This window comes from Phocoena sinus, chromosome 8, assembly GCF_008692025.1.
Source record: "Phocoena sinus isolate mPhoSin1 chromosome 8, mPhoSin1.pri, whole genome shotgun sequence".
Taxonomy (NCBI): domain Eukaryota; kingdom Metazoa; phylum Chordata; class Mammalia; order Artiodactyla; family Phocoenidae; genus Phocoena; species Phocoena sinus.
The window spans coordinates 30,088,179-30,101,329 of record NC_045770.1 but is presented as its reverse complement, the minus strand read 5'-3'; the positions used below and the strand labels follow the sequence as shown (position 1 = coordinate 30,101,329).

The 13,151-nt window shown below is 37.8% G+C and overlaps 1 protein-coding gene across 1 annotated transcript in view; it reads left to right on the top strand.

Moving 5' to 3' along the window:
* Positions 1-13,151, top strand: part of DYNC2H1 (dynein cytoplasmic 2 heavy chain 1) — a 376,258-nt gene that overhangs the window by 18,018 nt on the left and 345,089 nt on the right. The window contains 4 exon segments of the mRNA XM_032639512.1: positions 83-194; positions 531-655; positions 1,668-1,843; positions 4,155-4,350. Coding sequence (XP_032495403.1) covers positions 83-194; positions 531-655; positions 1,668-1,843; positions 4,155-4,350 — 609 coding nt within the window.

The window sequence follows — 13,151 nt, the reverse complement described above, 5'->3', positions numbered from 1 at the left end:
CTTAAGCTATTTGAGGAGATACTCATGTTTTTACCTAGTCGATTCACTTGGGATGAACATATACTTATTTGTTTCATATTAGCTTCTTCAAGCATTTCTGAAATATAAGGAGTTGGTGAAGCGTCCAACCATAAGCAAAGAATTGATGCTAGAAAGAGAAACTTTATTGGCAAGACTTATGGACTCAGTTAAAGGTAAAAGTGTATCAGAGATTATAGTGTTTGCTTGAAAAAATATTTTTGTAGATTGCTTTTTCCTTTGTTGTATACCGCTTAGGATTAAGATATTATATTTTATGACATCTGTATGTTGAAGGTTAATTTATTATTTCTGTAATAAATGACAGGTTTCTTGAATTAACTGGTTATTTTCTTTCTCTCACTTGATGTGTGGTGAGGTCCCTGAGGGTAAAGGACCAACTGTTACTATTTTTCTATTCATAATATTTGACATAGTGTTTGGTACATGGAAGGCATATAGGAAATCTTCACTGAATGTGTGTAATGATTTATTTGATTTAAATTTTATAGACTTTCGATTAGATTTTGAAAACCGATGCCGTGGAATTCCTGGTGATGCATCTGGACCACTTTCTGGCAAAAACCTTTCAGAAGTTGTCAATAATATAGTTTGGGTTCGTCAGTTGGAAATGAAGGTATTAGTTTTAATAAATGTTGAAGAATACTAATTGTAAAATGTGCTAAATTAATGTAGAAGGCACTCTAGAACTGTAGTGAAAACATTAAGAAAACATTCTCTGTTTTCCTTGCATTTTCATCTAATTTTCATGTGAAAATGTAGAACTCTTAAAAAGTGAAAAATATATAAATTTCAAAGGATTTTTTAACTCTTTGAAGTGTATCTGTAGAATTTTGGTACGTACAAAGTCTATCTGCAAGTGTGTTTATGTAAATACATCATCCTACGTTGAAAGGAAGTTAACGGAATGGTGAAAGGTAATTATGGTATTGCCTAAGGTTGTGGCAGCAATTTATAGAATTAAAGGACTATTATTTTAATATTATCAAAGCTGATCTAAGAATCTTATGTGCTTACTAATTAGTATGTGGTACACTATCTTGCATTCTACTCATGTAATAAATATTAATTGGTTTTAATGTATGATTAAGAGCAAGCAAATATAGAGTGTTATAAAGGCTAGCATATTTGAGAGTTCTAGTTATTCAAGTTTATATTTTGATGTTTTTTCTGTAATATTTTGCCTAACTTTGTTAGTCAGCTTTCCAAGTTGCGACAATCTTCTTTGTATACTTGTGGAGGAAAGGCATTTCTCTTAATTGGCATCCAAATTGGCCTAATTGTTGTTTGAGCTGTTAACCACAGCATTTAATAAAGGGCTCAAATTATTGCATAACATATTTAGGAGTATTGCTGAATTCTTGGAGTTTCACCTGAATTTCCCTTATTGTACCCTTCAAATTATGCCTTGTATGTGTTATCTTCTGTGTTTTGCTATTCTGAGGTTGTATAATTCAGAAGCAAAGTAGGGGCTGATATTCTTAAATTCACTGGCAAATCTTCTATTTTACTGTTTACAGATGAATGGGAAAATAATTTCTGAATCACAGAACAGAGAAGAGAGCTGATTTTATGCTAATTTTGTTAGAATTTAAATAATAAATATTCTTGTAATTTGGCTCTTTAAGGCAGATGATACTATCAAGATTGCAGAGGCTCTTTTATCTGACTTGTCAGGATTTCGATCTTTCCATCGAAGTGCTGAAGATCTCTTAGACCAGTTTAAACTATATGAACAAGAACAATTTGATGATTGGTCCAGGGATATTCAATCTGGCTTGTCTGATTCCCAATCCGGTTTGTGGTAAGTATAAGTATACTAAACAGTGAAATCTACACAAGAATCTTTTTTCTTGTGTTATTAATCCAAATGACAAGATGTAATTAATCATCTCTACTCCTCTCTCCTTTCTCCAAACTTGCTGATGCTTTTAGAATTTTTTTTTGTTTAGTTTTTTTTTTTTTTTTTTTGCAGTACGCAGACCTTTCACCGTTGTGGCCTCTCCCACTGCGGAGCACAGGCCCCGGACGCGCAGGCTCAGCGGCCATGGCCCACGGGCCCAGCTGCCCCATGGCATGTGGGATCCTCCCGGACTGGGGCACGAACCCACGTCCCCTGCATTGGCAGGCGAACTCGCAACCACTGCTCCACCTGGGAAACCCTTGTTTAGGTTTTTTTTTTTGCGGTATGAGGGCCTCTCACTGTTGTGGCTTCTGCATTGGCAGGTGGACTCTCAACCACTGTGCCACCAGGGAAGCCAGTTTAGGTTTTGATGATCAACTTTTAAGTCATTAAGGTCGGAAACTTTGACTGCCTTCCTTTGGCTTCTCATATCTATTCCGCAGAACTGCAGATTCTTATTTTGGAATTAGGCTTTCATGCTCCCATGTTTTTTTGTTACTGGTATACATATGTTTTCCTGCCTTTTTGCATTAATATTATATACCCCCCGTACATATTGTAAACTAAAATTTTGTTATTTTTAAGCTTCTTGAGATGAAGAATATTTCTTCATGTTGTCCAACATAGTAAGGATTTGGTAAATATTTATTAAGCTATATTGAATGTAATTTAATAGGTTAACCTAATTATTCCAATGGGTATTTAAAATGGATGGCCTAGAAAAACCATTGTTTATTTGTTCAGGTCAACTTTCCCCATTATAATATTGTCTGTAGTTTTAGAAACTTGCTATGTTTTAGTTTTTAGAAACTTGTTACTTTTTAAAAGTAACGTTGGCCATAATATGAAATTCTGTTTGTTTTCCCTATACTGCTGCAATGAATAATTAGGCCAAAAGTGGTAGCTTCCTAAACTGAATGAATAATTTTTTTCTTTTATCTTGCATTTTGGTTTTGGAAGAAGAATGAAAGAACCAAAGGTGATAAGGCATAATGATTATAACTTTATGTCATTTAACTCTTTCCCTTTCTACCCCGAACCTAAAATATTAGAGACGATCCACTGCCCCTTCCCCCCCCGCAAAAAAGTAAAGAGTTCTATAGTCAATTAATTTTGGAGAATTTGCACGTTTATCACTACGGCTCTGGTGGAGATCCACTGTGTAAGACAGAGTACCAAAAGGACTGAGATCTGCAGTCAAAAAAGCTGTTTAACTTTATTCAACCTATTTTTTTCCTCATTTGGTGATGAAACTTCTGACTCTCACTTTTTTTTGGGTAAAACCCATCATTGTTGCATAGAATCAAGAGTGTTTTGGAACATATTTCAGGATATGCTGGTATGTAGAAACTAATTGTGAATATTGGTTTCAAATAAAGGCAAAAAGTGTCACTGTTACAATTTTCTGATAGACTTTATGTTCTTATAGGACAGTTTGGGCTAAATTATTATTTTAAGACATTTTAAAGTATCTGCTTTTTATTATGCTTTGTTTTATGCATTATTAAGTAGGCTGAATAGATTTGTTCTTTGCTTTTCAGTAACTTTCTAAGACCTGCAAGTTCTCCTAATTGTGAAAGTGATTTGAAAGAAAGCATTATATAAACATGATCCTGAAAGAAGGGTCATGAAAACATAATGCTTTTAATTTCCCACAGCATTTTCACAGTCCATGGAGACTTGAGTGCCCCAATGTAAAATTTGCTATTGTGGCTTTTAGAAGAAACACAAAGAAAAGACAGTCTTTACATAGTGAAAGGAAGAGTAGAAGAATGAAACATTTGAATATCTCTACTCCTAGTATTTTGATGTTATTTATTATTGATCCTTTAATGGGAGTATTAAAGAACCAAGTAGGCTGACTAAAAATCTAAGATACCTTTTAGAAAATGAATAAAAGCCTTTTCTCTTTATGATGGATTTGATGTCTATTTTGAGTCTTAGCTGAAGGTTAAGAAATTGATTTTTCTGACTTCAAAAGCTGCTTGGTTGAAATATCGATATGATGGTATATTTTGGATATTGTAGTTTGTTATCAAGATCTGAATTGTGAAATACTGTGTGAAAAAAATATAACTTAAAAACTATAATTAAAATCTTACTTTTACTTTGAGTTAATAGTTTTTACAACTTTTCTGTAAGTATAAAATTATGTTTTTCGTCAAAAGAGTGAGAACATGAAATTTAAAAAGTTATTTATTTTGTATTGTAGTATTGAGGCTAATAGTCACATCATGGAGTTGGATCCTAATGATGGATCATTAAAAGTGCATTATTCAGATCGGTTGGTGATTCTTCAGAGAGAAGTTCGTCAGCTTTCTGCACTTGGCTTTGTTATTCCTGCAAAAATACAGCAAGTTGCAAACATTGCACAGAAATTCTGCAAGCAAGCAATTATTCTGAAACAAGTAAGAAATGATATTTTTGAAAACATGGCTATTCTGAGTTCATTACATTAGAGTATTTTAAGGGCTTTGCTTTCTGCTTTTGATTTTGTTAGGCTAATAGAATAGCACAATTAAGTCTTGTGAAGTTACGGTTTGCTAAATGACTGCATTACAAAATTTACATTGTAATCCCTTATATGGGACTTTTATTAATTTGAGGGATTACTGTTACTGCTTTTCATTCTAAAGTCATTTAGAAAAATAGAATATTATTTTCTTTTTTATTCTTCTTTTATGTTACTAGATCTTAAAGGGCTTTCTAATTAAGGGCCTCTGTCTGCCTTCTAGGGGCATATTCTTAGAAAATTACTGAGCTGATGAACTGGCCTTTGTTTGTGGTCATTTCCTTGGTCTACCTGAAGCACACTGCCGTCAAATCATTTACCTGTTTAAAACCATTTTGTTTTTACATCTTTATTAGAGTAAAATTGCTTTACAATGGTGTGTTAGTTTCTGCTTTATAACAAAATGAATCAGTTATATGTATGTTCCTATATCTCTTCCCTCTTGCGTCTCCCTCCCTCCCACCCTCCCTATCCCACCCCTCTAGGTGGTCACAAAGCACCAAGCTGATCTGCCTGTGCTATGCGGCTGCTTCCCACTAGCTACCTGTTTTACGTTTGGTAGTGTATATATGTCCATGCCACGCTCTCATTTTGTCACAGCTTACCCTTCCGCCTCCCCATATCCTCAAGTCCATTCTCTAGTAGGTCTGTGTCTTTATTCCTGTCTTACCCCTAGATTCTTCATGACATTTTTTCTTAAATTCCATATATATGTGTTAGCATACGGTATTTGTCTCTCTCTTTCTGACTTACTTCACTCTGTATGACAGACTTTAGGTCCATCCACCTCTTTACAAATAGCTCAATTTCATTTCTTTTTATGGCTGAGTAATATTCCATTGTATATATGTGCCACATCTTCTTTATCCATTCATCCGATGATGGACACTTAAGTTGTTTCCACCTCCAGGCTATTGTAAATAGAGCTACAGTGAACATTTTGGTACATGACTCTTTTTGAATTATGGTTTTCTCAGGGTATATGCCCAGTAGTGGGATTGCTGGGTCATATGGTAGTTCTATTTGTAGTTTTTTAAGGAACCTCCATACTGTTCTCCATAGTGGCTGTACCAATTCACATTCCCACCAGCAGTGCAAGAGTGTTCCCTTTTCTCCACACCCTCTCCAGCATTTATTGTTTCTAGATTTTTTGATGATGGCCATTCTGACTGGTGTGAGATGATATCTCATTGTAGTTTTGATTTGCATTTCTCTAATGATGAATAATGTTGAGCATTCTTTCATGTGTCTGTTGGCAATCTGTATATCTTCTTTGGAGAAATGTCTATTTAGGTCTTCAGCCCATTTTTGAATTGGGTTGTTTGGTTTTTTTGTTATTGAGCTGTATGAGCTGCTTGTAAATTTTGGAGATTAATCCTTTGTCAGTTGCTTCATTTGCAAATATTTTCTCCATTCTGAGGGTTGTCTTTTGGTCTTGTTTATGGTTTCCTTAGCTGTGGAAAAGCTTTGAAGTTTCATTCGGTCCCATTTGTTTATTTTTGTTTTTATTTCCATTTCTCTAGGAGATGGGTCAAACAGGATCTTGCTGTGATTTATGTCATAGAGTGTTCTGCCTATGTTTTCCTCTAAGAGTTTGATAGTGTCTGGCCTTACATTTAGGTCTTTAATCCATTTTGAGCTTATTTTTGTGTATGGTGTTAGGGAGTGATCTAATCTCATACTTTTACATGTACCGGTCCAGTTTTCCCAGCACCACTTATTCAAGAGGCTGTCCTTTCTCCACTGTACATGCCTGCCTTCTTTATCAAAGATAAGGTGACTGTATGTGCGTGGGTTTATCTCTGTGCTTTCTATCCTGTTCCATTGATCTTTCTGTTTCTGTGCCAGTACCATACTGTCTTGATTACTGTAGCTTTGTAGTATAGTCTGAAGTCAGGGAGCCTGATTCCTCCAGCCCCGTGTTCCGTTCTCAAGCTTGCTTTGGCTATTCGGGGTCTTTTGTGTTTCCATACAAATTGTGAAATTTTTTGTTCTAGTTCTGTGAAAAATACCATTGGTAATTTGATAGGGATTACATTGAATCTGTAGATTGCTTTGGGTAGTAGAGTCATTTTCACAATGTTGATTCTTCCAATCCAAGAACATGGTATATCTCTCCATCTATTTGTATCATCTTTAATATCTTTCATCAGTGTTTTATAATTTTCTGCATACAGGTCTTTTGTCTCCGTAGGTAGGTTTATTCCTAGATATTTGTTCTTTTTGTTGCAATGGTAAATGGGAGTGTTTTCTTGATTTCACTTTCAGATTTTTCATCATTAGTGTATAGGAATGCCAGAGATTTCTGTGCATTAATTTTGTATCCTGCTACTTTACCAAATTCATTGATTAGCTCTAGTACTCTTCTGGTAGCATATTTAGGATTCTCTATGTATAGTATCATGTCACCTGCAAACAGTGACAGCTTTACTTCTTATTTTCCGATTTGGATTCCTTTTATTTCCTTTTCTTCTCTGATTGCTGTGGCTAAAACTTCCAAAACTATGTTCAATAAGAGTGGTCAGAGTGGGCAACCTTGTCTTGTTCCTGATCTTAGTGGAAATGCTTTCAGTTTTTCAGCATTGAGGATGATGTTTGCTGTGGGCTTGTCATATATGGCCTTTATTATGTTGAGGAAAGTTCCCTCTATGCCTACTTTCTGCAGGGTTTTTATCATAAATGGGTGTTGAATTTTGTCAAAAGCTTTCTCTGCATCTATTGAGATGATCATATGGTTTTTCTCCTTCAATTCATTACTATGGTGTATCACGTTGATTGATTTGCAAATATTGAAGAATCCTTACATTCCTGGAATAAACCCCACTTGGTCATGGTGTATGATCCTTTTAATGTGCTGTTGGATCCTGTTTGTTAGTATTTTGTTGAGGATTTTTGCATCTATGTTCATCAGTGATATTGACCTGTAATTTTCTCTCTTTGTGACATCCTTGTCTGGTTTTTGTATCAGGGTGATGGTGGCCTCGTAGAATGAGTTTGGGAGTGTTCCCCTCTCTGCTATGTTTTGGAAGAGTTTGAGAAGGATAGGTGTTAGGTCTTCTCTAAATGTTTGATAGAATTCGCCTGTGAAGCCATCTGGTCCTAGGCGTTTGTTTGTTGGAAGATTTTTAATCACAGTTTCAATTTCAGTGCTTGTGATTGGTCTGTTCATATTTTCTATTTCTTCCTGATTCAGTCTTGGCATGTTGTGCATTCCTAAGAATTTGTCCATTTCTTCCAGGTTGTCCATTTTATTGGCATAGAGTTGCTTGTAGTAATCTCTCATGATCTTTTGTATTTCTGCAGTGTCAGTTGTTACTTCTCCTTTTTCATTTCTAATTCTATTGATTTGAGTCTTCTCCCTTTTTTTCTTGATGAGTCTGGGTGATGGTTTATCTGTTTTGTTTATCTTCTCAAAGAACCAGCTTTTAGTTTTATTGATCTTTGCTATTGTTTCCTTCATTTCTTTTTCATATATTTCTGATCTGATCTTTATGATTTCTTTCCTTCTTGCTAATTTATCCTCTCAAAGAACCAGCTTTTAGTTTTATTGATCTTTGCTATTGTTTCCTTCATTTCTTTTTCATTTATTTCTGATGTGATCTTTATGATTTCTTTCCTTCTGCTAACTTTGGGGTTTTTTTTGTTCTTCTTTCTCTAATTGCTTTAGGTGCAAGGTTAGGTTATTTATTCGAGATGTTTCCTGTTTCTTAAGGTAGGATTGTATTGCTATAAACTTCCCTTTTAGAATTGCTTTTGCTGTATCACATAGGTTTTGGGTTGTTGTGTCTCCATTGTCATTTGTTTCTAGGTATCTTTTTATTTCCTCTTTGATTTCTTCAGTGATCACTTCATTATTAAGTAGTGTATTGTTTAGCCTCCATGTGTTTGTATTTTTTACAGATCTTTTCCTGTAATTAATATCTGGTCTCATAGCGTTGTGGTCGGAAACGATACTTGATACAATTTCAATTTTCTTAAATTTACCAAGGCTTGAGTTGTGTCCCAAGGTATGGTCTATCCTGGAGAATGTCCCATGAGCACTTGAGAAAAATGTGTATTCTGTTGTTTTTGGGTGGAATGTCCTATAAATATCAGTTAAGTCCATCTTGTTTAATGTATCCTTTAAAGCTTGTGTTTCCTTATTTATTTTCATTTTGGATGATCTGTCCATGGGTGAAAGTGGGGTGTTAAAGTCCCCTACTATGAATGTGTTACTGTCAATTTCCCCTTTTATGGCTGTTACTATTTGCCTTATGTATTGAGGTGCTCCTATGTTGGGTGCATAAATATTTACAATTGTTATATCTTCTTCTTGGATCGATCCCTTGATCATTATGTAGTGTCCTTCTTTGTCTCTTCTAATAGTTTTTATTTTCAAGTCTATTTTGTGTGATGTGAGAATTACTACTCCAGCTTTCTTTCGGTTTCCATTTGCATGGAATATCTTTTTCCATCTCCTTACTTTCAGTCTGTATGTGTCTCTAGGTCTGAAGTGGGTCTCTTGTAGACAGCATATATATGGGTCTTGTTTTTGTATCTATTCAGCCAATCTTTTGGTGGGAGCATTTAGTCCATTTACATTTAAGGTAATTATATGTATGTTCCTATTCCCATTTTCTAAATTGTTTTGGGTTCGTTATTGTATGTCTTTTCCTTCTCTTGTGTTTCTTGCCTAGAGAAGTTCCTTTAGCATTTGTTGTAAAGCTGGTTTGGTGGTGCTGAACTCTCTCAGCTTTTGCTTGTCTGTAAGGTTTTAATGTCTCCATCAAATCTGAATGAGATCCTTGCTGGGTAGAGTAATCTTGGTTGCAGGTTTTTCTCCTTCATCACTTTAAATATGTCCTGCCAGTCCCTTCTGGCTTGCAGAGTTTCTGCTGAAAAATCAGCTCTGTTAACCTTATGGGGATTCCCTTGTGTGTTATTTGTTGTTTTTCCCTTGCTGCTTTTAATATGTTTTCTTTGTATTTAATTTTTGACAGTTTGATTAATATGTGTCTTGGTGTGTTTCTCTTTGGATTTACCCTGTTTGGGACTCTCTGTGCTTCCTGGAGTTGATTAACTATTTTCTTTCCCATATTAGGGAAGTTTTCATCTATAATCTCTTCAAATATTTTCTCAGTCCCTTTCTTTTTCTCTTCTTCTTCTGGAACCCCTGTAATTCGAATGTTGGTGCGTTTAATGTTGTCCCCGAAGTCTCTGAGACTGTCCTCAGTTCTTTTCATTCTTTTTTCTTTATTCTGCTCTGCAATAGTTATTTCCACTATTTTATCTTCCAGGTCACTTATCCTTTTTTCTGCATCAGTTATTCTGCTATTGATCCCATCTAGAGTATTTTTAATTTCATTTATTGTGTTGTTCATCGTTGCTTGTTTCATCTTTAGTTCTTTTAAGTCCTTGTTAAATGTTTCTTGCATTTTGTCTATTCTATTTCCAAGATTTTGGATCATCTTTACTATCATTATTCTGAATTATTTTTTCAGGTAGACTGCCTATTTCCTCCTCATTTGTTAGGTCTGGTGGGTTTTTATCTTGCTCCTTCATCTGCTGTGTGTTTTTCTGTCTTCTCATTTTGCTTATCTTACTGTGTTTGGGGTCTCCTTTTTGCAGCCTGCAGGTTTGTAGTTCCCGTTGTTTTTGGTGTCTGTCCCCATTGGCTAAAGTTGGTTCACAGTGGGTTGTGTAGTCTTCCTTGTGGAGGGGACTAGTGCCTGTGTTCTGGTGGATGAGGCTGGATCTTGTCTTTCTGGTGGGAAAGTCCACGTCTGTTGGTGTGTTTTGGGGTGTCTGTGGACTTATTATGATTTTAGGCAGCCTCTCTGCTAATGGGTGTGGTTGTGTTCCTGTCTTGCTAGTTGTTTGGCATAGGGTGTCCACCACTGTAGCTTGCTGGTTGTTGAGTGAAGCTGGGTGCTGGTGTTGAGATGGAGATCTCTGGGAGATTTTCGCCATTTGATATTATGTGGAGCTGGGAGGTCTCTTGTGGACCAGTGTCCTGAAGTTGGCTCTGCCACCTCAGAGGAATAGCACTGACTTCTGGCTGCAGCACCAAGAGCCTTTCATCCACACGGCTCAGAATAAAAGGGAGAAAAAGTAGAAAGAAAGAAAGAACGAAAGAAAGGAAAGAAAGAAAGAAGGAAAGAAAGAAAGAAAGAAAGGGAGGGAGGGAGGGAGGAAGGAAGGCGGGAGGGAAGGAAGGAACAAAATAAATAAAGAAGATAAAATAAAATAAAGTAAGATAAAATAAAGTTATTAAAATAAAAAATAATTATTAAGAAAAAAAAATTTTAAAGAAAAAAAAAAAACGGATGGATAGGACCCTAGGACAAATGGTGGAAGCAAAGCTATACAGACAAAATCTCACACAGGAGCATACACGTACACACAAAAAGAGGAAAAGGGGAAAAAATAAATCTTGCTCTCAAAGTCCACCTCCTCAATTTGGGATGATTCGTTTCTATTCATGTATTACACAGATGCAGGGTACATCAAGTTGATTGTGGAGCTTTAATCCGCTGCTTCTGAGGCTGCTGGGAGAGATTTCCCTTTCTCTTCTTTATTCTCACAGCACCCGGAGCTCAGCTTTGGATTTGGCCCTGCCTCTGTGTGTAGGTCGCCGGAGGGCATCTGTTGTTAGCTCAGACAGGACAGGGTTAAAGGAGCAGCTGCTTCGGGGACTCTGGCTCACTCAGGCCGGTGGGAGGGAGGGGTACGGAGTCCGGGGCCAGCCTGTGGCGGCAGAGGCTGGCTTAATGTTGCACCAGCCTGAGGCGCGCTGTGTGTTCTCCCAGGGAAGTTGTTCCTGGATCCCGGGACCCTGGCAGTGGCGGGCTGCACAGTCTCCCCGGAAGGGGGGTGTGGATAGTGACCTGTTCTCTGGGGTCCGCGCTTTTAGCCGCGGCTCGCGCCGGTCTCTGGAGCTCCTTTAAGTAGCGCTCTTAATTCCCTCTCCTCGCGCACCGGGAAACAAAGAGGGAAGAAAAAGTCTCTTGCCTCTTTGGCAGGTCCAGACTTTTCCCCGGACTCCCTTCCAGCTAGCCGTGGTGCACTAACCCCCTGCAGGCTGTGTTCACACCACCAACGCCAGTCCTCTCCCTGCCTCCGACCGAAGCCCAAGCCTCAGCTCCCAGCCCCGCCCGCCCCGGCGGGTGAGCACACAAGCATCTCGGGCTGGTGAGTGCCGGTCGGCAGCGATCCTTTGTGTGGGAATCTCCCCGCTTTGTCTTCCGCACCCCTGTTGCTGTGCTCTCCTCCGCGGCCTCGAAGCTCCCCCCTCCGCCTCCCGCAGTCTCCGCCCGCGAAGGGGCTTCCTAGTGTGTGGAAACCTTTCCTCCTTCATAGCTCCATCCCACTGGTGCAGGTCCCGTCCCTATCCTTTTGTCTCTGTTTTTTCTTTTTTCTTTTGCCCTACTCAGGTACGTGGGGACTTTCTTGCCTTTTGGGAGGTCTGAGGTCTTCTGCCAGCGTTCAGTAGGTGTTCTGTAGGAGTTGTTCCACGTGTAGATGTATTTCTGGTGTATATGCTGGATCTTTCTGGAGAGTCCAGGGCAGGCACAAGGCAGTCTGGTGGCTTGAACAGTATTGGAGTGAGTCAGAACCAACTATTATTACCTCATTGTCTCTCTCCTTAGCTTGTATACAAGACCCTTCTTAATCATACCCTAGCTGACCTTACTGATTGTGGTCTTCACTCCCTATACCTTCCCTCTCATGCTGCACCCTGTGCTTTAGTAATATGAAACTTGGCTCCTCTCTGAACTTGTCATTATGCACTGATACCTCTTCCCTCTGATTGAAGAACTCCAAGTTATCCTTTAATTCGCAACTCACTTTAATTGTGGCGTCTTCTTTTAATTGATTGTTCCTTATTTTGTGTGCAGTGTGAAAATCACTCTTAGAACACTTTTATGTAGTGTTGGAGTTTTATATTTTTTCTCTCATTTGATTAATAGATCTCAGAGGGCAGGAACAGTATCTTGTGAGTATTTGGTTTCTCATTCTTTCATCCAATAAAGATTCTTTGAGCACTTGTACTGCCAGGCACAGTGTAGTGAGGATATAAAAATGAATATATTACTGACACACTCTGGTACAGGGTTTCTCAGCCTTGGTACTTTTGGACCACTTCTTTTTTGTGGGGGATGTCCTGTGCATTGTAGGATGTTTAGCAGCATCCCTGGCCAGTAGCACGTACCTAGTTCTGACAAAAATATCTCCAGACAGTGCCAAATGTCCCCTTGGGTACAAATCAGCCATGGTTGAGAACCACTGGTCTAGTGGGAGAAAGCAAACTAAACATTGAGTTCTCATTAAATATCAGGGCTTCTGGTAGATACTGTATTCATGTTATTTCAATTACCCTCACCCCCATTTTTCATTGATCTAATTGGGGATCAGATTTGTAGCATAGTTTTCCCAGTACTACACAGCTAGTAAGTTATGAAGTTAGGATTTAATACCAAGTCTCCCTGACTCCAAAGCCCATATTTATTCCATTACAATTCATATAGTGGTGACAGATAGTCAACAAGTAGATACAGTGTTTAATGAATACTATATTATAGATAGATGTTCAGAAAGTCCTGTGAAAGCATAGAGGTGGGCATTTTCAATTATTTTCCTGGGTAGGGTAGAGATAGTATCAGATAAATCTTTACAGAGGAATGATGTTTAATGTGAGTTTGAAAGAGCATACGTATG